General features: G+C 39.5%; 1 protein-coding gene, 1 long non-coding RNA gene and 2 pseudogenes across 31 annotated transcripts in view; 1 reads left to right on the forward strand and 3 right to left on the reverse strand.

Annotated features, from left to right (window-relative positions):
- The window catches only part of LRRFIP2 (LRR binding FLII interacting protein 2), a 131,647-nt gene that overhangs the window by 72,257 nt on the left and 35,202 nt on the right, over window positions 1-24,188 (reverse strand). For 15 of the 30 annotated variants that reach the window (XM_032269954.1, XM_032269991.1, XM_032269944.1 and 12 more), the window contains 2 exons: window positions 3,258-3,344; window positions 1,541-1,591 (listed from right to left, as the gene is read on the reverse strand). In XM_032269954.1, the coding sequence (XP_032125845.1) occupies window positions 1,541-1,591; window positions 3,258-3,344 (138 nt within the window). The remainder of the gene's footprint in view (window positions 1-1,540; window positions 1,592-3,257; window positions 3,345-24,188) is intronic. The other 15 variants (XM_032270108.1, XM_032270090.1, XM_032270078.1 and 12 more) reach the window with 1 other exon arrangement.
- LOC116544854 lies at window positions 9,765-9,859 on the forward strand (annotated as a pseudogene).
- On the reverse strand, window positions 10,152-19,483 carry LOC116544052. Its single transcript, XR_004265791.1, has 3 exons — window positions 19,472-19,483; window positions 10,631-10,636; window positions 10,152-10,280 (listed from the first exon to the last, which is right to left on the reverse strand). It is a non-coding gene; the product is annotated as an uncharacterized LOC116544052 (long non-coding RNA).
- LOC116544047 lies at window positions 14,102-16,324 on the reverse strand (annotated as a pseudogene).

Genomic DNA, 24,188 nt, shown 5'->3' on the forward strand with positions numbered 1-24,188 from the left:
TTTCACCATGTTCACCAGGATGGTCTTGATCTCCTGACCTCGTGATCCGCCCGCCTTGGCCTCCCAAAGTGCTGGGATTGCAGGCATGAGCCACTGCGCAGCGGCTGCAACTCCATTTTTAAGAGCTAGAAGAGTCCTTAGAGATCATCTACTCTGATCCCTTCATTGTGCAGTAAGAAAGCTGCAGCACAGAAGAATTAAGTAAGAATCTTTAAGATCACAAAGCTGGGACCAGCATTTAAACATTCTTACTCACCAGACAACTGAACCGTAAAGATAATATCCTACACTGGCTACATTTCCAGTAATTACATAAGAAAAAAAAAGAAAGAAAATGGCAAGGCATTCCGGTTTTTACTCAGAGATTCTTCCTTCTCTGGAAGAATAAAAAGCTTCATTTCCCAGGTATTTCTGGAGTACTATTTATATTGCCAATTGGTTTCTCTTGAATAAATTATACCAGTGGACAACCAGAAAAGATTACAGCAAACTGTGTTCTTAGTTGCCAGTTACAAGGTGTATCCCTCTATTCCACAGTGAGGAAAATAAGACATCATCATTATCCCAAAAGTCCTTATTAGTACTAAAGAGCTAAAGAACGAACAAATAGTATGATACCTTAATTTGTTCAAAATGATGCTTTGATAAATTTAATGAAAATGAAATATACTTTTTGTTTTTAAAAGTTCATCTGAAGGAAGGATGAATGGTTTTATTAAAAGAAAACCACAGTCCCATGAATACACCTGGCCATCTTATCTGTCAACAAATGGTATTTATTAAGTTGAGGCTAAAGTCATTCCTTCGGTTTCAAATTAGGAAACTTTAAAAACTATATTTACTCTTTCAGATACACCACTGATTAAGACAGATACCCAGTTTAAAAAGAATCATTAGGTTCATGGAAAGTCGACTGAACTAACACTAATGGGAGGCCCAGGAGGACGTGGGTCCTTTTCTTCCCGGAACATTCACCTTCCAACACGTTAGCAGGTGTGGCACTCTCTCATACCTTCAAATACTGGTTCTGCAAAGGACTATGCAAGTTATTTACTTCATCAATTCTTTATAAACATATCTATAAAATTGAGACAGTAATACCTGTCTAATAATATGAAATAAAAACCTATGTAAAAAGCACTAGCACAGTGCTGGTATATAGTATGTACTCAAAGTTGAATTCGTTTCTGAGCTTCCTACCTTTTCATTTCCTATTCATGCCCCAACAGCACACTCCCACCCAAAAAGGGTATTATAATTAGAAGAAATTGTAAATACAGAAAAATCTCCTTCATTCTAGTAACTGACAATCCTATTGTGGATTGGATTGTGTATGTATGCATCATTTATTTTACTATAAATGTTAGTCATTTATATTTTGTATTGTAACTATTACCAACTTCTGCTTATGTGCTCACAATAAAGCAGCCAGAGAGACAAGGATAAGTTTACTTTGCAAACTATTAGTTAACGTTTTACTTCAAGACTGCATTATTTCAGCAACTGATCACAACATGCAGGACAGGCAATACTGGCCTACCAGCCACTTCTGAATCTGTCCCCATTTCCGATCAAAGGAATGATGAGAGTACTAGAAATGCAAAAGTTTCATAAACCAAACAGTTTCCATCATAATGCATTCTTTAAAAGCCTTAATCATACACATTTTCCCTAAAGAGCAATGATAGCTGACTCAAAGTTATACAATCAAAATACAGAAAATTAGTAAGCTAAACATGTTCAATAATAAGAGATGCATTGTTCCCTGTATTTTAGAGAATGGTGAATAGAACTTATATTTAATAACTGTCTCATTCATGTATTTATTTATATGTATTTTTTGAAGACAGGATCTCACTTGGTTGCCCAGGGTAGAGTGCAGTGGTGCCATCATAGCTCACTACAACTTCAAACTCCCAAGCTCAAGTGATACTCCCACCTCAGCTCATCCACTTACTATTATATTTAGTATAATTTTAGGAGTGAAACCACAATGAATTGTAACACTTCCAATTCACTCCAAGAACTGCATTCCATATTTGAAACTATACACTAGGTTAAAAGAAAATTAGCAACATGTCAAGTGTTACTGTTTTACTTGAGCTGTGACAATATAAAATATTTACATTGCTTTTTAACCTGCTCACAGAAAATTCACCACCAAAATTAAAAGAAAATGTTTAATACTGTCCCATTGGCTTTTGCTCCTTCATACTACTACAACATCAAAAATATTATGGAAATTTTCAGGGCCAAGTCATTGTCAGAAAAGTGAAAGCATATTTATTTCCTTTTAATCAGCCCAATTACATATGCCTTTTTTTTTTTTTTTACAGAGTTTCGCTCTTGTAGCAGGCTGGAGTGAAATGGCACAATCTCGGTTCACTGCAACCTCCACCTCCTGGGTTCAAGAGATTCTCCTGCCTCAGCCTCCCGAGTAGCTGGAATTACAGGCATGTACCACCATGCCCAGCTAATTTTGTGTTTTTAGTAGAGATGGGGTTTCTCCATGTTGGTCAGGCTGGTCTCAAACTCCCTACCTCAGGTGATCCGCCCACCTCGGCCTCCCAAAGTGCTGGGATTACAGGCATGAGCCACTGTGCCCAGCCCCATATACCTATTCTTAAAAAATTTTTTTCTGCTTTCCTTCTGATGATAAAAGCATATTGAAAGTTTGTAAATTATAGAAAAGCATAGAAAGAAGGTAAAACCAACAATAATTCCACCACAGACAAACCACAGTATTAATAATCACTTCTTTCTAGTAGGTTTTGATGCTATATATGGATACTGGTTTTTGTAATATAAAATTGGAGTCCTATCAATTGTTTTGGTTTGCCTTTTTTTCATATTCTTACATATTTTCCTACATTATTAAATATGCTTTAAAACTGTAAGTCTGGATGACTTTATAGTGTTTTACTATATAGATATCATAATTCATCCAAATTTTAGGACAATCAGAGCTATGCTACGCTTTGTCATTGCTAAAGTTACCTTAGCTAATATAAAAAAGCACTCATAATACTAATTACTTATAACAATGTACATAATAACAGCTATATATGTGTTTGTTGTTACTATTTAAACAAATATCACATTTAATTTGCTGGCACAGAATGGCTTGATAAAATGCACATATCAGTTTATACTATTCTCAGTGTTTCAAAGGAAATGAGATTCACATCAGAATAACCTAGCCAAGTACTGATTCTGGGCGAGACAAGCATGAAATTAGGGTTATTCCCTCAAATTACCTCTTTCTGTTGCCGTTCCAGTTCTCTCATGCGTATATCTCTTGCTTCTGCCCGGGCAGCCCGTTTTGCTGCCAGCCTTGCCTCTGCCTGAAAAGTAATATAAAACTCAGCTTTATACAACAAAAACAGCCTGTACAACAGATTTGAAAATAAAGAACAAATGGGACTTTGCAAAGGAGATGGGGAGGACAAGATATTATCTTTCAGCAAGTTTGATTGATTGCTTCAATCAGCTCTTATAAAGTCATTTCTTTCTCGAATTCCTAAGTCTCTCCTCAAATCTGGGCCTTTACCTTTAACTTCTTGATTACACACTCAACACATTTCACACAGTTTGTTATATGCCTCTCCACACTTGCTCTTTTTCCAGCACTTTTTTCACAATTAATTCAATCACATAAACTAGAATCTTCAGAGCCAACCTTTCTTTCTTTTTGGAGACTGCCAATAATCAGTCCCCAAGTACTGATAATTCTCTACCACTGAGTCTCTATCAAACCCATCTCAGCTTTCTTTATCTCATTGTTCCTGCTCATTTCGAGAACTCTTCATCTCCCCACTCCCCACCTCTCTCTGTTTTAAAATTAAGACAGAATTCACATATCATCAAATTCACTATTTAAACGTACACAAGGCCGGGCGCGGTGGCTCACGCCTGTAATCCTAGCACTTTGGGAGGCCGAGGTGGGTGCATCACCTGAGGTCAGGAGTTTATGACCAGCCTGGCCATCATGGTGAAACCCCATCTTAAAAAAAAAATTAATAAATAAACATATACAATTCCAACTGGGTGCAGCACTTTTGCCTGTGATCCCAGCCTTTCCAAGGCAGGAGGATTACATGAGGCCAAGAGTTTGAGACCAGCCTGGGCAACATGATGAAACCCCACCTCTACTAAAAATAGAAAAATTAGCCAGGCGTGGTGGCGCATACTTGTAATCCCAGCCACTCAGGTGGCTGAGACAGGAAAATTGCTTGAATCTGGAAAGTGGAGGCTGCACTGAGCCAAGATTGCACCACTGCGCTCCAGCCTGGATAACAGAGTAAGATCCTGCCTCAAAAATAAATAAAAGTATACAATTCCGTGGTTTTTAGTATATTCACAGGATGTATTATGATCATGACTAATTCCAGAACATTCTCATACCCCAAAATGAAACCTGGTACCCATTAGTGCTTCCTCCCAGCTCCTGGCAACCACTAATCTACTTTCTGTGTCTACGCATTTGCCTATTCTGGACATTTCATATAAATGGAATTGTATCACAGGAATTTTTCATCTCTTGCTTGCACTACTGCAATTACCTCCAAATCCATCTACCTACTTCCAGAATCTGCCTTATAATTCATCTTCTATATGGTTATATGATAGAAAAATCAGCCTTTCAAAACGTATTTCTGATCATGTCATCCCACTGTGTAAAATCCTCTGGCAACTCCTTATTACTTATGGTTAAAGCAAAAATTCCACAGAACAGCACAAAAGGAAGAACAGAAAAAAGAAGAGAGGCAAAACAGAAATAGGACTCCTCATAGTCAGGTCTCCATCTTACTTGCTAGTCCAGTAGTCCCCCACTTATCTGTGGTTTCAGCTTCCCATGGTTAACTAAGGTACAAAAATATTGAGTGAAAAATTTGAGAAATAAACAATTCATGTTTTAAATTGCAAGCCATTCTGAATAGTATGATAAAGTCTCTCAGCACATGAATCATCCCTTTGTCCAGCACATCTATGCTGTCTATGCTACCCACCTGTTTGATAACTATCTCAGTTATCAAATCACAGTGATTGTGTTGAAGTAATCCTCACCTTAATTAATAATGACCTTGAAGAGCAAGAGTGATTCTGCCAATTAGGTATGCCAAGGAGAAGCCATAAAGCACTTCCTTTAAGTGAAAAGGTGAATGTTGTAAACTTAAAGAAAAAGGAATCATGCACTGAGGTAGCTAAGATCTATGGTAAGAACAAATCTATCCATGAAATTGTGAGGAAAGAAAAAGAAATTTGTGCTAGTTTTACTGCTGCACCTCAAACTGCAAAAGCTACAGTCACAGTGCATGACAGCTACGATGGAGACGGCATTACATTTGTAGGTGGAAAACATGAACAGAATCGTGTTCTGATTGATGGCAATCAGGTTTGGTACTATCCAGTTTCAGGCATCTGCTGGAGGGCTTGGAATGTATCTCCCATGGATAAGAGGGGACTACTCTACTTGGTTCACATGTACTGGATGCATCCCATCTCTCTCCACTCCTGGACTCTATTGCGTTCTCTTCAGAAACTATTTGGCAGCAACTGTTCTCCCTTCTCTTACCCAGTAAAATATCACCATCTATGAAGATTTCCCCCATTCCCTCTTTCATAAAGTAAGGCTCTATACCCATGGCTCTACTGTGGCTTTATTATGTTGTATTAAAATTCCATGCTTCCCTCACCCCACAACTTTTGTGCCTCAATGTCTACTAAAAAAATAAATGAAGGTTGGGCATACTGGCTCACACCTGTAATCCCAGCACTTTGAAAGGCTGAGGCAGGTGGATTATCTGAGGCCAGGAGTTCGAGACCAGCCTGACCAACATGGAGAAACCCTGTCTCTACTAAAATTACAAAATTAGCCAGGCGTGCTGGCACATGACTTTTGTCCCAGCTACTAGGGAGGCTGAGGCAGGAGAATCGCTTGAACCTGGGAGGTAGGGGTTGCAGTGAGCCAAGATCACGATCACGCCACTGCACTCCAGCTTGGGCAACAAGAGCGAAAATCTGTCTCAAAACAAAACAAAACAAAACAAAAAAACAACAACAAATGAATTGTAGGCCATAGGTCACAGTATCAAGGAAATGAGATAAGGAAATAGCTTAGAAATCTTCTGTCTGGTTTCTATATGGTAGTGGAATGATTCTTATCCTTCTAAGATTTGTCTGTAGCCAATTCTGTACAATCTATACTAAAATGAGACTTCCTTCATAAAACCCAACTTAGAGATAATTAAAATCTATTCTTTAATAAGACATTTTTAACTATATAAAGGAAGGGAACAGAATGAAGGTGGGCTTCAGAGACACAAACACCTTTCCCTCTGTTACTTAGCCAACTAGAGTTATATGTTACCTCCCTTGGAGATTGTGTTAAAGAGAGGCCACTAAAACCACATGCTTTAAAAGAAATAAACAGGATTTAAAACTACTTTATCTGGTTCTTTCTATACATTGTTACTAGATGCTTGAAACAACATGGATAAGCAACAGTAGCAAGGAGCCAACACTGATTCCAACATAGTAGATGAAATGTATGCTCTACAATTTATTGTGATATATTTTTAAATTATTTTTGAATAGACAATTATGGGTACATAAAACATACTTCAAGGTAGTTAACATTACCATTTTCACCTTGGAATACAATCAGATGAAAGAGCTGCTATAGATTAATTTTAATATACACCTCATACATACAAAATAAATGGGATATAATAAAGGACAACCAAGATTTAACTAAATTCAAAATAAAGGCTGGGTGTGGTGGCTCACGCCTGTAATCCCAGCACTTTGAGAAGCCAATGAGGGTAGATCACTTGAGGCCAGGAGTTCAAGACCAACCAGGTCAACACGGCAAAACCCTGTCTCTACTAAAAATGGAAAAAATTAGCTGGGCATGGTGGTGGCATGCCTGTAATCCCAGCTACTGAGGAGGCTGAGGCACAAGAATTACTTGAACCCGGGAGGTGGAGGTTACAGTGAGCTGAGATCGCACCATTGCACTCCAGCCTGGGCAACAGAGTGAAACTCTGTCTCAAAAAACAAACAAAACAAAATAAAGTTGGCTAAAACACAGAAGTATCATTTGATCCAATAATTCCATTTATGGGTATATACATACAAAAGAACTAAAAAGCAGTGACAACATTTTTTTATTTTTATTTTTTGAGACAGAGTCTCGCTCTTGTTACCCAGGCTGGAGTGCAATGGCGCAATCTAAGCTCACCGCAACCTCCGTCTCCTGGGTTCAGGCAATTCTCCTGCCTCAGCCTCCTGAGTAGCTGGGATTACAGGCACGTGCCACCATGCCCAGCTCATTTTTTGTATTTTTAGTAGAGACTGGGTTTCACCATGTTGACCAGGATGGTCTCGATCTCTTGACCTCGTGATCCACCCGCCTCAGCCTCCCAAAGTGCTGGGATTACAGGCTTGAGCCACCGCGCCCGGCAACATTTTTTTATTTTGTCGCCAGGCTGCCACCATCCTTACTATTCCATTGTTGAATTAATTTACCTGAAACACCAAGGAAAAAGTGAGGTAAAAACGTCTCGAAGTAAAATGTGATTAGCTATATTCTGTGATGTCCAATAATCAAAGCATTCTTAAACTTTCTGAATTTTAAATCTGGACTTTGTTCTGCTTCAGTTAAATAAACAGAGGGGAACAGGCTAAAATAAACTTGCTGTGGCTCATGGTGGCATTCCAAATCAGAGACTCATGCACCGCCAATCAATCGTATTCTAAATTTTCCATACACCCAATGGGTCTACAAGTTAAGATGGAACCTATTCAATGGTTTAGACAGTGCTGTTTCCCTAAAATATAATCCATAAATTGAATTTCACTTGAGACTACTATCTGGAAAGAGGGGAAGGGTATGTATATTTAAGTACTGTATGTAATGAACCACAAATAAGTGTATTTCTTCAGGATGTATGTACTCTGTACATACATGTACGTATACAGTAGTTCCTCCTTATCCAAGGGCAATCAGTTCCAAGCCCTCCTATAGATGCCTGAAACTGCGGATGGTACCAAGCCCTATCCCACTGTCACAAATCAGAGCATGTTTTTATTCATGTCTTCCACTCAGAAATCTAGTCTTTTCCATCATAACTATACTTATCACACGGTGGCTATAACTTTTGCAGTCTGAGATGCAGTAGGAAAACTAGTACATATTTCTTTTTCTTTCTTCACAATTTGAACAGAAGATGCATCCACAGATCTTAGCAACCTCAGCCCACAATTTTTTTCCTTACTGAGAACTTCCATTTTTTCACTTAAAGGAAGAATTTTATGGCTTCTCTTTGGCATACCCAAATTGTCAGGATCCTCTTGCTCTTTGGAGTCATTATTAAATAAAATAAAGATTACTCAAACACAAAACAATATGATACCATGACAGTCAACCTGCTAACAGAGCCAGCTCCTGTGAGACTATCTGGCAGGTAGCATATAGTGTAGATACACTAGACAAAGGGATGATTCATGCACAAGACCGTGCATGCTACTCAGAACAGCACACAATTTAAACAAAAACAAATTGTTTATTTCTGAAATTTTCCATTTAATATTTTCAAACTGTGGTTGAACGTAAGTAATTGAAACCTCAGAAAGCGAAACCACATGAAGAAGAGACTACTGCATAATGAACTGTACAAGGTTTTTAAAAACAAAATGGGTACCCATCAACACTGTGTCACAGTAAAAATGTGTAGCCTATTTAAAAAGCAACAAGAAAAACAGGAAGGTACTTCCAAGATACATAACATAAATGATCTGAATTACCAATGGAAACAGTTTCTCTGCAAGACCTTCCAGTTCAGCACTTTATTCATGACTACAATTCTGATACTTTCAGTATTTCCACTCCTGTGCCAACGTTTTCATGACAAGACATTTTAAGGTCTGAAGAAGGCATTCCCGCCACACCCCACAAAGCCACTAACAGACTTCCCAGTCTTACCCTTCTTTCTTACTTTTCCTGTGGTTCTACTGGAAGAGCTATCTCTGCTGTTGTTGAAAGTCAAACCCTCCCAAGCCCCCGCAACACACATTCACACACATACACACCCTCTATTTTATGATGTCCTCCCTAGAACTTTGTCCCAACTATCTGATCTCTCTTCCTCATCTTTGCTCTCTACCTCTCTTGGTTCACTCTCTTCATCGTAACTAGGTTCAAAGTCTCTCTGATCTTTAAAAGGCAAGTGGAAAATCTCACCCTCGTCCAATTCTACCCTGTCTTCTCTACAGCTAAGTTTTCTCACACCTCCCTCCTACCTTCTCAGTCTCTTCAAACGACTGCAATCTGGCTTCTGCTCACATCACCTTACTGAAATTGCTCATTGCAAAAGTCACTAATGACCTCTAACTATCAAACCCAATAGAATTTTTCTATTATTAACTCGTCTGTCCTTTCTGGACTTCCGATATCACTAAACACACATTCCTTCTTAAAACTCCCATCTCTTAGCTTTCCCCAATTCTAGTGTCTCCTGGTTTTCCACTTTATTCTCTGATCTCTCTACTTCAGAATCCTTCATAAGCACATTTTTCCCTGTTAGTCTCTTAAATTTTAATATAACCAAAGCTCTCAAGCTTGATTGATCTCTTGCTCTTGTCATTCTATATTCTCTCCCAGGTCATACTGTTAGACTGTAAATCTCTATGCCCAACCTAGAATTTTCTCCCACAATCCTGATCCAACTGCTATTAAAAATTGAGGCTGTGGACTCAATTATGTGGCAGCACATACACTAAAACTGGACAGACACAGAGGTTAGCATGGCCTCTGTGCAAGGATGACATGCAAATTTGTGAAGCCTTTTCTTTCTTTTTTAATTGAGGCCGGAAGCAGTGGCTCATGCCTGTAGTCCTAGCACTTTGGGAGGTTGAGGAAAGCAAATCACTTCAGCTCAGGAGTTCAAGGCCAGCCTGGGCAACATGGCAAAACCCCGTCTCTACTAAAAACAAAAATTAGCTAGGTGTGGTAGCACACACCTGTATTCCCAACTACTCAGGGGGCTGAGGCACAAGAATCACTTGAACCTAGGAGACAAAGGTTGGAGTGAGCTAAGATCGTGCCACAGTCCTCCAGCCTGGGTAACAGAGTGAGACTCTGTCTCAAAAAAAAAAAAAAAAAAAAAAAAATTGAGGCTCTCCCACTAGAACCTCAGACTCAATACAACCCTAATTTAATTTATAATCTTTCCCTTAATCTTCCTCTTCTTTTTTATATTCCCCATCAACTACCCCAACTACTTTTGCAATAGAGTCCTCATTCTTTTCTATCCTCTCTCCGTATTCAGTTGCTGAGTCTCAACTAGATTCCATCAAGATTCTCTTTACTATTTCTTCTATCCAGACTTTCCTCTGTATTCCCACTGTCACTGTCTTAAAACCCATCTCTGTAAAAAACACAAAAATTAACCAGGTGTTGTGGTGTATGCCTGTAATCCCAGAACCCAGGAAGCAGAGGTGGCAGTAAGCTAAGATTGTACCACTGCACTACAGCCTGGGCAACACAGTGAGACCCTGTTTCAATCAATCAATCAATAACTATAACAGCTTCCTAACTGTTTTCTGCCTTCTACCTCCTACCACTCACTATCCACTGGGTGACTAAAGCAATTATACTGTAATTCAAATCCAAAAAAGGATTTACCCTTTAATGGCTCCCCAAGCTTTGAAAATCAAATGTAAATTCCTCAGCACACAAATCCTTTCATGACTGGTCCCTATTTCCTCTCTAACATCACCTCCTCCCATTTCCTAACCCCACTCCAGCCATACTGAACTACTTACAATTCTGGCAGTTTCCCATCATAGTGCTAGCTGTTTTACACACCTGTTGTCTACAGAGCTCTTAGAAGGCAATACACAAAAACCCATTAAGCAAGGCTGTTTATGGTGATACATATTAAAACTTTTTCTTGAAACCAGACAAACATTTATTTGCATTTGGTTTCACTGGTTCAAATGTCTAAAAGCTGGAATAAATCCACCTGCCTCACTTCCAGGCTCTTCCTCCAATGTGCATTAAACTGGCCAAGTATGGCATATGCCATTGCTGATTCCTGGTCCCCCAAGGCCTAAGAGGCTCACCCCCGAGCAGGGTCCAGAGCCAAAGCAAATGCAGAAGGTGGCCGCAGGTACAGTCTCAGTGGCATCAGACATTGCTTGGGCTGAGGCACCCTAAGAAGTAGCTACTGGCTTACAGTCATATGACTACCGCAGGAACACCAACCCCAGCAGGTCCCAGCTCTAGCCAGTTTCCTCTGGGCAGCATGTGAGAATGGGCTCCCTGCCTTTTTGTTTGTTTGCTTGTTTTAATTTTTATCATTCAGATTGAGTTTCAAAGAGCTCCAAAATGTCCTTGCCACATGTGGACCTGAGAGCAACAGATGATTTTTTAGAGCCATAATCTTGTTGCATTTGGACAAAATGAATCATGTCTTTCATAGCTTCTTTGTATTTCACTTCAGTTGGCAGTTGACTCGACATCTTTCCTAGTTGGTTGTTTTTTTTTGTTTTTTTTGTTTGTTTGTTTTTTTCAAAGAAATAAAATAACTTTAATCACCCACCTAGCATGCTTTAGAGCCAAACTTTGTCAAATGTGTGTAACATCAAATTCCATGCTTTCTCCATTATTCTACTCCTTCATATAATAATATTCCTAATAATAATGAAATAAACTAACATTTGAAACACTCGTGACAATTTATGTACTGATTTAATATAAATGTCAATTAATTTTCATGATTAACTCTCAAGATAGGTCTTATTACCATTTTCAGAAAGTATCTATACAGTGGAAACCATATGTACTATCTGTTTTTATGACCATTTCCTATTTGTTCATATATACATGCTTTATTCCCTCAGCAAGAATATAAAATGTAACTATGTGATCTGGGGAGGGGGCAATGGAGTATAAATTACGCTCCTCACTTTTTAATTTCGTATAGGTGCCAAGCATTGTTTCTGGCACCCAGTAGAGAAACATACCTTGTATGTTTGTTGCTTCATTGGAAAACTAAGTCATTTTAAGCCCTGTTTTTATTTGATTCTTTTCTGATTGCACAAATATTTCATACACCATGAACAATTAAATGCATTACTTAAGGGAAAAATGAAACCATGAAATCGTACTGTATCTGAGGTTAAATATTTTGACCCTTACATTTTGACATGAATTGCAGATCAGCAATCACTTATTGGTGTAAAATTCCATCTTTGACATCAGTTTTCCAGTATTTTATTTGCTATTTGGGCACACTTAGTGCTTCAGGGTCTCGCTTTGTTGTCTAGGGCATGATCATGGCTCATTGCAGCCTCGACCTCCGTGAGCTCAAGGCAATCCTCCCACCTTAGCCTCCTGAGTAGCTGGAACTATAGGCGCGTGTCACCATGTTGCCCCAGCTGGTCTCAATTTGTGAGCTCACATAATCCACCCACCTTGGCCTCCCAAAGTGCTAGAATTACAGGCGTGAGCCACCATGCTCAACCAACCCAACATTTTTGCCCTATGCAATGAAAATACAAAACACAAAATGAGAATACAAAAAAATGAAGCATTACATTGTAAAAATGTAATTGGTACAAAAATATACTTAAATTAAATAAAATACACATTTCAATAAAAATGTCTACAGTAAAAGGCTTTATGCATTCTGAGAAACTTTACAACATCTAGACAGGGCCAACATTCATAGAAGATACTAAGAGCATTTGCACACAATAACAATTTGTAGTAGGTTTCTTATTCCAATTTGCAAGTTACACTGAACACGTCATGAGTATCACTTGGGCAGAAAATCAATTTTGTTTGCAAAAAGAATAAGAAAGCTCCAGCCTCAATTTTGAGTTCATTATAACTTTTTTTTTTTTTTCAAACTTCTAGATTTTTATTTATTTTTCTCACCTACATATATCCTATTTGATTTTTTTCTTTTCTTTTTTTTCCATTTATTTATTTTATTGCATTTTAGGTTTTGGGGAACATGTGAAGAACATATAAGATTGTTGCATAGGTACACACGTGGCAGTGTGATTTGCTGCCTTCCTCACCATCACCTACATCTGGCATCTCTCCCCTTGCTATCTCTCCCCAGCTCCCCACCCCCCACCGTCCCTCCCCTATTTCCCCCCAACTGACCCCAGTGTGTAGTGCTCCCCTCCCTGTGTCCATGTGTTCTCATTGTTCAACACTCGCCTATGAGTGAGAACATGCGGTGTTTGATCTTCTGTTCTTCTGTCATTTTGCTGAGAATGATGGTTTCCAGGTTCATCCATGTCCCTACAAAGGACACAAACTCATCGTTTTTGATGGCTGCATAATATTCCATGGTGTATATGTGCCACATTTTCCCTGTCCAGTCTATCATCAATGGGTATTTGGGTTGGTTCCAGGTCTTTGCTATTGTAAACAGTGCTGCAATGAACATTCGTGTGCATGTGTCCTTATAATAGAACGATTTATAATCCTTTAGGTATATACCCAGTAATGGGATTGCTGGGTCAAATGGAATTTCTATTTCTAGGTCCTTGAGGAATCGCCACACTGTCTTCCACAATGGTTGAACTAATTTACACTCCCACCAACAGTATAAAAGTGTTCCTATTTCTCCACATCCTCTCCAGCATCTGTTGTCTCCAGATTTTTTAATGATCGCCATTCTAACTGGCGTGAGATGGTATCTCAATGTAGTTTTGATTTGCATTTCTCTGATGACCAGTGATGATGAGCATTTTTTCATATGTTTGTTGGCCTCATGCATGTCTTCTTTTGTAAAGTATCTGTTCATATCCTTTGCCCACTTTTGAATGGGCTTGTTTGTTTTTTTCTTGTAAATCTGTTTCAGTTCTTTGTAAATTCTGGATATTAACCCTCTGTCAGATGGGTAAACTGCAAAAATTTTTTCCCATTCTGTTGGTTGCCGATTCACTCTAATGACTGTTTCTTTTGCTGTGCAGAAGCTGTGGAGTTTGATTAGGTCCCATTTGTCTATTTTGGCTTTTGTTGTCAATGCTTTTGGTGTTTTGGTCATGAAGTCCTTGCCTACGCCTATATCCTGAATGGTTTTGCCTAGATTTTCTTCTAGGGTTTTTATGGTGTTAGGTCTTATGTTTAAGTCTTTAATCCATCTGGAGTTAATGTTAGTGTAAGGTGTCAGGAAGGGGTCCAGTTTCTGCATTATAACTTCTAAAGAATTTCACCAACAGCCTAAACAATACAAGTTCAAAAAGTCAACAAGTTAAGGTGGTATAGTTTAGATGTCTCTTCCAAATATCATGTTGAGATGTGACCCCCAGTGCTGGAGGTGGGGCCTGGTGGGAGGTGTTTGGGTCATGGTGGTGGATCCCTCACGGCATGGTATTGTCTTCACAACAGTAAGTTCTCATGAGATCTGGCTGCCCCCCTTGCACTCTCGTTTCTGCTCTCGCCACATGTCACAACTGCTCCTGCTTCACCTTCTACCTTAAGTAAAAGCTCCCTGAGGCCTCCCCAGAAGCCAAGCAGATGTCAGTGCCATGCTTGTACAGCCTGCAGAACCATAAGCCAATTAAACCTCTTTTCTTTACAAATTACCCAGTCTCAGGTATTCACAGCAATGCAAAAACAGCCTAAAACACAAGGTAAGCAGATAACTCTTTAGAAACCCAAATAAGTTTTCTTGCTGTCTTTATGTTGAATTCTCCATCTACAATGGGCAGTCATGAGGATGGTCTTCTTCAGAACAATGTGGTCACAAGACTGGGACAATCCAGGGGGACTGGGAGGGAGAGTCAGGGGACGGGAGAGGAGGTGCTGCCTTTTGCCGCTGTTTCATGTTAGAAACAAACTGTAACACGCAGTCCACGGGACTGCAATCTACTCCTTTTATCATCTAGTGTAACACTTGATGTAGTCATCTACTTTACTCAAGAAGCCCTCCTTGTCCCCCTAATGATGTTCTGCAGCTTCAATATTCAGTGGATCATCAAAATTCAGAAGATCAGTAAACAAAGAATTTAATCTCCAAACAACATCTTTAATGTTCTCATGGGAGCCCAGCCAGTGCTGTCAATCGAATGACCTCAGTAAACTTTAGACATATCTCCCCCATCTCTGGGATGTTGGGGTAGCAGATCCTGGTCAGGCATTTCACTTTGGAAGGCACCATGTTGTATGCATCAGGAAGTCCAGTTTCAAGTTGAAATTTTCCACCCTGGTAGTAACTCTCATCTGGGGCTACGGTCAGCAGAAAGCAATGAAGCTTTTTAGATCAGGAAATACACTTCAGGGTAAATTAGCTCAAGCTCTGCAACCTTTTAACAATCAACTAGTCTCTGACAGAATCCTCTAAGTGGGGCTAGATGCTATGGCTGATGGCCCAGACCCTTTGAGACTGTTGTCACACTTCAGTTTGCTTACAGGAATAACCATTACTCCTGCCTTTACCCTGGGCACCCCAAGACAGGTGAGGCAGGCCTGGCACCCAACACCAAAGCCAGCCTGGGCAGTGGTGGCGAGACATGGCCCCTCATAGCTACACATTGGCTCCAGGCGGTGGGACCAGAAGTTATCAGAACTTTAAAACATGAACAGGAAGGACAAATTTTTATTTTATCACAATGATTCCTTAATAGGAGGAGGGCGAGCAATAGGCCTGAGGAGTGAAACAAAGGGCCTTAAACTTGATTTCTCTCTCGTTCCCCCTTCCTTTCTTCCTAACATTTTAAAGAAAAGATCTGAAACAACTGTGACAAAAGGTTAACATTTGTTGATGTTGGGTATTAGGCTCATGGATACTTGTATTATTGCCAAAATCTTTCTGTGTTCAGAGTTTTTCAAAAACAAGCCAGGCATGGTGGTGGTGCCTGTAATCCCAGCTACTCAGGAGGCAAGGTGGAAGAATCACTTGAGCCTAGGAATTCGAGTCCAGCTTGGACAACCTAGCAAGACCTCGTCACAAAACAAAACAAAATAGTACAGTAGTATGTGAAAACACACTCAAACGACTTTAAAAGAAGAAAATCCTCTAGCTTTAAAACTTCTGTGTCACAGTGATGATGGTGCTAAAACTTCTGTTTTAAAGGAGACAAATTCACAGTTTATAATTTGACAGAAATGCCCTTAGCTGAGCCAATGAAGTCTTGAATTGCCAGCCTGCACATATATCCATAATATAAAACCTATGCAACCGGCATGGAAAGAAGAGAGATACTGTATAATCTGGGCCTTTGTAGACTATGCCTTAATTTCAAGAAATTTAAAATATAAAATTTGAGAAAGTAAAACATCCAAAGAAAATAACTAGGCCGGGCACAGTGGCTCACACCTACAATCCCAGCACTTTGAGAGGCCGAGGCAGGTGGATCACCTGAGGTCAGGAGTTTGAGACCAACCTGACCAACATGGAGAAACCCTGTCTCTACTGAAAATAAAAAATTAGCCGGACATAGTGGTGCATGCCTGTAGTCCCAGCTACTTGGGAGGCTAAAGCAGGAGAATTGCTTGAACCTGGGAAGGGAAGGTTGTGGTGAGCCAAGATCCTGCCATTGCACTCCAGCCTGGGCAACAAGAACAAAACTCCGTCTCGAAAAAGAAAAGGACTAACTCAGGTAGCTAAGGCTCAGAGTTCACTGTGTTTAATTTTGTTTACTTTTCCATGACACTCATGCCAAAAGAACACTGAAAGACAAATTAAGAGACATAACATAAGAAACATAATATTTACTGTGTTGCCATGGTTTCCAAATTAACAAAAATTATTGCTCTATTTCTTAGCAACTTCCTTTTTTTTTTTTGAGACGGAGTCTCGCTCTGTCTCCCAGGCTGGAGTGCAGAGATGCGATCTTGGCTCACTGCTGTATCCGCCTCCCAGGTTCAAGCAATTCTCTGCCTCAGCCACAGACTCCTGAGCAGATGGAGTTACAGGTGCCCGCCTGGCCAATTTTTGTATTTTTAGTAGAGACAGGGTTTCACCATGTTGGCCAGGCTGGTCTTGAACTCCTGACCTCATGATCCACCTGCCTTGGTCTCCCAAAGTGCTGGGATTACAGGCATGAGCCATCATGCCCAGCCTCAACTTCCCTTTAGTACAAAATTTTTAAATTATATCTTACAACATAATTATGTTTAACCACTTTTAAGTTTTTGGTAGATGAGGACAAATATTTAAATTTTTCTGAGCATAAACACCCATATGTAGTAGATAAAATCTTAAGATTTTTTGTTTTTGTGTTTTGAGATGGAGTCTTTCTCTGTCACCAGGTTAGAGTGTAGAGGTGAGATCTCAGCTCACTGCAACCTCTGCTTCCCAGGTTCAAGCAATCCTCTTGCCTCAGCCTCCTGAGTAGCTGGGACAACAGGCATGTGTCACCACACCCAACTAATTATTTGTATTTTTAGCAGAGATGGGGTTTCACCATGTTGGCCAGGATGGTCTCAATCTCCTAACCTCATGATCCACCTACCTCAACCTCTCAAAGTGCTGGGATTACAGGTGTGAGCCACCACACCCAGTCAAAATCTAGGAATTTTAACTTATTTTTTTCTGATATCAAACAACTACACCTTCCATTTACTCAGAGATATTTTGACAGCAAAAATATTCTTTTGGAATGAGAGAGGACTTTATACAATCCAATAAACAGTTTATGAAAAATGAAACTTTGGATCTGCAATGACATTTTTAACCAAAAATACAAATTTGGGGCCTAATATAAATACTTTTGAGAAGGGGGGAAAAGGTGTTGCTAAGTAATGTCTTCACATTTAGGTTGACAGTGCTATACTATCTGAATTTTTTCTCCAAGTCCCTGTAAGTCACAGGAATGGCAAAGATTATGACAATGAAAATTATACCAAATACTTTTCAGTCACACTAAGACAAAACTAACTTTTAGAGTTCAATAATCATTCCTTAATCCCAGTATGTCTCACAAAACAAGAGGCAGTGAGATGCTGAGAATAACACTGGCTGTCACAAAAAGTGTCCAGGACCAGGCTGTGCATAGAAGTAGGGAATAAGTACAAGCAAAGTGCTGCCCCAATCACATCCCCTACTCTCTTCGTTCGCCTTAGTTCCAGTGTGTAAATGCAGAAAACACTGAGTCTGTACCCAAAGAAAATTGAGGGCCTGGAATCCCAGCACGTTGGGAGGCTGAGGCAGGAGGATCTTCTGAGCTCAGGAGTTGGGAGACCAGCCTGGGCAATACAGCAAGAACCTGTCTCTATTAGTAATAATAATACTAATAATGATAGTAATAAATAGACAAAGAATTGGCTGAATTCATGCACTAATACCACCTGAAGGAATCCTAAATGACTAAAACCACAACTTAGATTTGTTCTTTCAAATAATTTGTCTAATAAAAACAATAGGCACAAAGGAAGAGAATTATTTTTTAACTGGGTAGAAATGGAAAGAAAAACATTCACTTTTTATAATTTAAAAAAACTCATATGAAATATGAGTTTTTTTTAATTATTAAAAAACCCTGTCTTTTTTAAGAGACAGGGTCTTGCTATGTTGTTGAGGCTAGTCTCGAACTTCTGCGCTCAAGTAATCCTCTCACCTCAACCTCCCAAGTAGCTGTGAGTACAGGTATGCACCACTGCACCTAGCCATTTCATAATCTTCTATGAATTGTTGTTTACCACCATTGAGAATATGAGCATTTTAAATAAGAGTAATTCTGTCTCCTGTGGAGTTTCTTTTGGAACAAATCTCATTTGCACAAAATAATCTGAACCAAACACATCGGATAGTATTACTGAATTGTACACTTGAAGAAAAAGAAATCCGGGCTGGGTACGGTGGCTCACGCCTGCAATCCCAGCGCTTTGGGAGGCCAAGGCAGGTGGATCACCTGAGGTCAGTAGTTCAAGACCAGCCTGGACAACATGGTGAGATCCCATCTCTACTAAAAATACAAAAATTTTTATTGGTATGGTAACAATAAATTTTTATGGGTATGGTAACATGCACGTGTAATCCCAGCTACTTGGAAGACTGAGGCAGGAGAATCACTTGAACCAGGGAGGCAGAGGTAACAGTGAGCTGAGATTGTGCTGCTGTACTCCAGTCTGGGAGACAGAGCGAGACTCCATTAAAAAAAAAAATCCAGGCCGGGCGCGGTGGCTCACGCCTGTAATCCCAGCACTTTGAGAGGCCGAGGCGGGTGGATCACGAGGTCAAGAGATCAAGACCATCCTGGTCAACATGGTGAAACCCCGTCTCTACTAAAAATACAAAAATTAGCTGGGCATGGTGGCGCATGCCTGCAATCCCAGCTACTCAGGAGGCTGAGGCAGGAGAATTGCCTGGACCCAGGAGGCGGAGGTTGCGATGAGCCGAGATTGCGCCATTGCACTCCAGCCTGCGGAACAAGAGCGAAACCCCGTCTCAAAAAAAAAAAATAAAAATAAAAAAATAAATCCAAATGTTATAGCACACACAAATGTGAAACAGCCATGGAGCTTCCTTCCTTTCTTACCTCTTACAAGCAAATTTGCATATCATATTTTTAATTATTTTTTTTAATATTTAGAGGTGGATTATCACTCTGTTGCCCAAGCAGGAGTGCAGTAGCAGGATCACAGCTCACTGAAACCTTGAACTCCTGGGCTCAAGCAATCCTCCTACCCCCACCTGCTGCGCACCTGGGACTACAGGCACATGTCACCACATTCAGCTAAACCAAATATGTTTACATGTAGATTCTGCTTGACATAACAATGTCTGGACACTTTTTACTAGACTCCAATTCTCATTATCCTATCCTGAATGAGCTCAGGAATTCAAGACCAGCCTGGGCAACATAGCAAGACCCTGTCTTTATTCAATATAATTGTTACCTAATAATTATTATAAACATAGTAAGAGGTTAAATGTACAGACTCTGGAGCCAACCTTCATGAGTTTGAATCCAAGCTCTGCTATTTCCTAGCCATGTTACCTTGGGGAAGTCACTAATGACTTCCTCATCAAGATCCTATCCTCTAATCTAGAAAAAATAATCATATGTCTGACATTCACTCCCTAGATTTAACAGAACTTTGCATATGGGCATCAACTTTCTTTGGGTCCTGAACTTTGGAAGAAATCACAGAATTTTAGAACCAGGAAAAAAATCTCAGATCATCAGGTACAAAAATCAGCAACATTCTTGTGGCTGGGCATGGTAGCTCATGCCTATAGGCCAAAGCAGGCAGATCACCTGAGGTCAAAAGTTCGAGCCCAGCCTGGCCAACATGGTGAAACCGTGTCTCTACTAAAACTACTAAAATTAGTTGGGTGTGGTGTTGCATGCCTGTAATCTCATCTACTCAGGAAGCTGAAGCACAAGTAATCACTTGAACCTGGGAGACGAAGGTTGCAGTGAGCCAAGATGGCACCACTGCACTCCAGCCTGGCTGACAAAGTTAGACTCTGCCAAAAAAAAAAAAAAAAAAATTCTTGTGACTTTCACTGAAAGAAATATGCATAAAACGCATTTTCTTCATAATTTCAGCTCTAAAACAAGGAAAGCAATAATACTCCAGGTTTCCGTGATCCCTTTAAGACTTTGCAAACCATTCAAGAAACTTCCATTTCTTCTCAAAAGGAAATTCACCCTTAACACTCATGAAACTGACTGTGGTAAGGCAGCTTAACTGGCTTTCACTCTACTCTCATCATTCTCCTTTTGAGAGGCTGGGAAACTAGGGGTCCCCAATTTGATTCACCAGGTATGTGCTTTCGGACAATTTTCATTGAAAGTCAACTCTCCAATTGCATTTTGTCTATGAAAATATCAAAGCCAAACACATACGAAAGGTAAGCGTTCAGATTGGTGTTCTGAAACCCTAGGGGACTTGCTAGTGATCCCTTCCAACGTGTGCTCTTTTGAGATCTTCCTACAGATATAACTGCTTGAGTTCCCAGAGCAAACAGCAACATGCTTATTACAGACATGACAGGACTTATAAATCTACCCACATTCCTGCCTTCACAGAACAGTCTTCAAATATTTCAATATCTTTTTAAAATGCACTCAGAGGAGGTCAAGGCGGGTGGATCACTTGAGGTCCGGAATTCAAGACCAGCCTGACCAACATGGTGAAACCCTGTCTCTATTAAAAATACAAAAATTACCGGGTGTGGTGGCAGGCACCTGTAATTCCAGCTACTCTGGAGGTTGCGGCAGAAGAATTGCTTGAACCTGAGAGGCAGAGGTTGCAGTGAGCTGAGATGGCACCACTGCACTCCAGCCTGGGCAACAAAGTAAGAGACTGTCTGAAAACAAAAACAAAAATAAACCATACACACTCAGAGGCCAGGTGTAGTGGCTCATTTTGTAATCCCAGCACTTTGGAGGCCAAGGTGGGTGGATCACTTGAGGTCAGGATTTTGAGACTAGCCTTATCAACATGCAAAACCCTGCCTCTACTAAAAATACAAAAATTGGCTGGATGTGGTAGTGCACATCTGTAGTCCCCGCTACTCAGGAGGCTGTGACAGGAGAATCTCTTGAACCGAGGTGGCAGTGAGCCAAGATCATACCACTGCACTCCAGCCTTGGCAACAGAGACCTTGTCTCAAAATAATAATTAAATTAAAAATAAAAATGTATTCAGGTTTTTCAAGATGAAAAGCATTCTGGATGTGGATGGTGGTGGTGATGGCTGTGCAACAATGAAAATGTACTTAATGTCACAGAAGTATACCCTTAACAGTTAAAATGGTAAAATGTATATGATGTTTATTTTACTGTGATTTTAAAATGCACTGTTTCGTATTTTAGCATACAAATTATCCAGTTTGTACATCATTTTGCTTCTTTTCCTCTTTATTCAGATTACCTGCTTTTTGGCCAATTGAGAAGCATGGAAACCTGAGCAAATACTAAGCAGCAAGAAGAAAAAGAGGCTATTTTTCTTTATTGATGGCATTCCCTGTTCACTTCAAAAAACAATCTGAAATTAGGAAAAGATAAATTAAACTCTTCAGATTTAACAACAACAACAAAAAAGATTAAGCAGCTTGTCATTTTTACTGTGGTGGGGATTTTGTTAGTTTTTCTCTGCTTCTAACTTAAGGCAATGTTTTTGGTGAAAGAGATAACCCTATTGGAGAAAATGAGGATTAGGAACCGTATGTGAATGTCAACCATCCAGTGTATGAACAAACAGTATATGAGCATATGGCTATGAAAACTTGAAAGGCAAAAGAGAGACTAAGAAGTAACATATAAAAGAACTATTAAAACAGCTAAACATATTTCCTCTGAAGTTTTACAACTGCTGTGTCACATATTATGTACTCATCATGCAAATAAAGTCTTGAATCTTAACAATGAAAACTGGTCCTTTCAGTTTTCAAGTTAAACTTGAGCCTTTTTATCTTGTTACTAAAGTTGCCATATGCATGTTCAGAGTTCTGAAGACAGAAATAAAAACTAGAATTATTGGGTTTTTTAATGTCTCTTTATAGTAATATTTTTATTATTACAGTATATATTCTAATAGAATAACTATTAAACTCAGTTATTTCATAACAAAATAATAGCATAAGGGAAGAAAAATAACCTGGAAGTATTAAAAACTGACCATTCAGGATAGGATCATCTGTATATTTTGGTTCATGGTCCCCAAACCTGGCTGGCCATCAGAATCTCACAGGAAGGGGGGAGAGGGAGAGAGGGCGAGAGAAAGAGGGGGCGGGGGAAAGAGAGAGAGAGAGAGAGAGAGACAGAGAGAGAGTGAGTGTGTGTGTGTGTGTGTGTGTGTGTGTGTGTCTGTTTAAACACAAATTTCTACCTGGGTGCAGTGGTATGCACTTGTAGCCCCAGCTACTCAGGAGGCTGAGGCAGAAGGATCACTTGAGCCCAGAAGTTCAAGTCCCACCTGGACAACACAGCAAGACCCATTTCCTTCAACCAATCAATCAATCAAGATTTCTGGACTCAACCCCTACAGATTCAGATTTACTAAGTATGGGGTATAGCTTGGGAATCTGTACACTAATAAGGCTCCCTGGGAGATTCTGATGATCAGTCATGCTTTAGAAAACTTAGCCTAATCTAAGTTTCTTTTGCAAAAAGAGCCCATTTTACCTTTCTACCAGTCTTCTATTATCACTTTCAATTTCTGCTTTTTAATAAGCAAAAAATAGCCTACTGCAAGCCTAACACTGTTCTAAAGGTTCACATGCGTTATCTCTTCTAACCATCACAACTCTGTGAGACAGGAAAATAATAATATTCCCATTTTACAGACAAGGAAATTGAAGTCTAGAGAAGTTACTTAACAAAATTATTTAGCCAGCAACTAGTATAGCCAGAATTCAAAGTCACACTACTGAGACTCCAAAGTCCACCTCTCCTGGAACATGAACAATGACTTTAAATGGCAGAATGTTAGCCTTGTTTCTGATACATTTTAGACAGTTATCTAATATCATCTGTTTATTCAGCTGTAAACATGGCTAATAATAATACCTATCCTACTTAGCTCAAGACTTTTGTGAGAATCAAGATGTGAAACTGCTTTCAAAGTCATGAAAAGTTACTGAAAACAACAACAAGCTATTAATGGTGGAATTAGAGAAGACCGATTGAGAAACAATGTGGCATAGTAAGAGGTTAAATGCACAGACTCTAGAGCCAAGCTTCAGGGTCTGAATCCAAGCTGTGCTATTTCCTAGTTATGTAACCTTGGGGAAGTTACTTAACTTTTCTGTGTGATGGTTTCTGCATCTGTAAAATGTGGATGGAAAAAAAATGATTGCAGAATTTTTTGAGGATTAAATGAACCAATGTATGTAAAATGCTTAGAATGGTGTTTACCACATAGTAAGCACTCAACAAGTACTGGATGTTAAATACTACAGAATTTTTTAAAGAAAGCATCACATTAAAAATAAAAAGTCAAATACTTAGTGACAACACAGAGACTGGAAGGTGGTAGCATTTTCCTCCCTTACAGAAATCTGGGTAAATCTCTCCAATTGTGAAAGAAAACATTCTGGGTAGTTTCAATTTTCAACTATAACTATGTTGCTTCCAAAATGCTTCATTTGTGCAAATACTTAAGATCACTCACTATAAAGTAGTATCTACTTTTTCACTTTTAAATATCTTTCATCTTTTGACTGAAAAATATCTCATTGATTTTTTTTTTTTTTTTTTTTTTT

The sequence above is a fragment of the Sapajus apella genome, unplaced genomic scaffold (genome assembly GCF_009761245.1).
Source record: "Sapajus apella isolate SASKATOON/1434 unplaced genomic scaffold, GSC_monkey_1.0 scaffold4, whole genome shotgun sequence".
Taxonomy (NCBI): domain Eukaryota; kingdom Metazoa; phylum Chordata; class Mammalia; order Primates; family Cebidae; genus Sapajus; species Sapajus apella.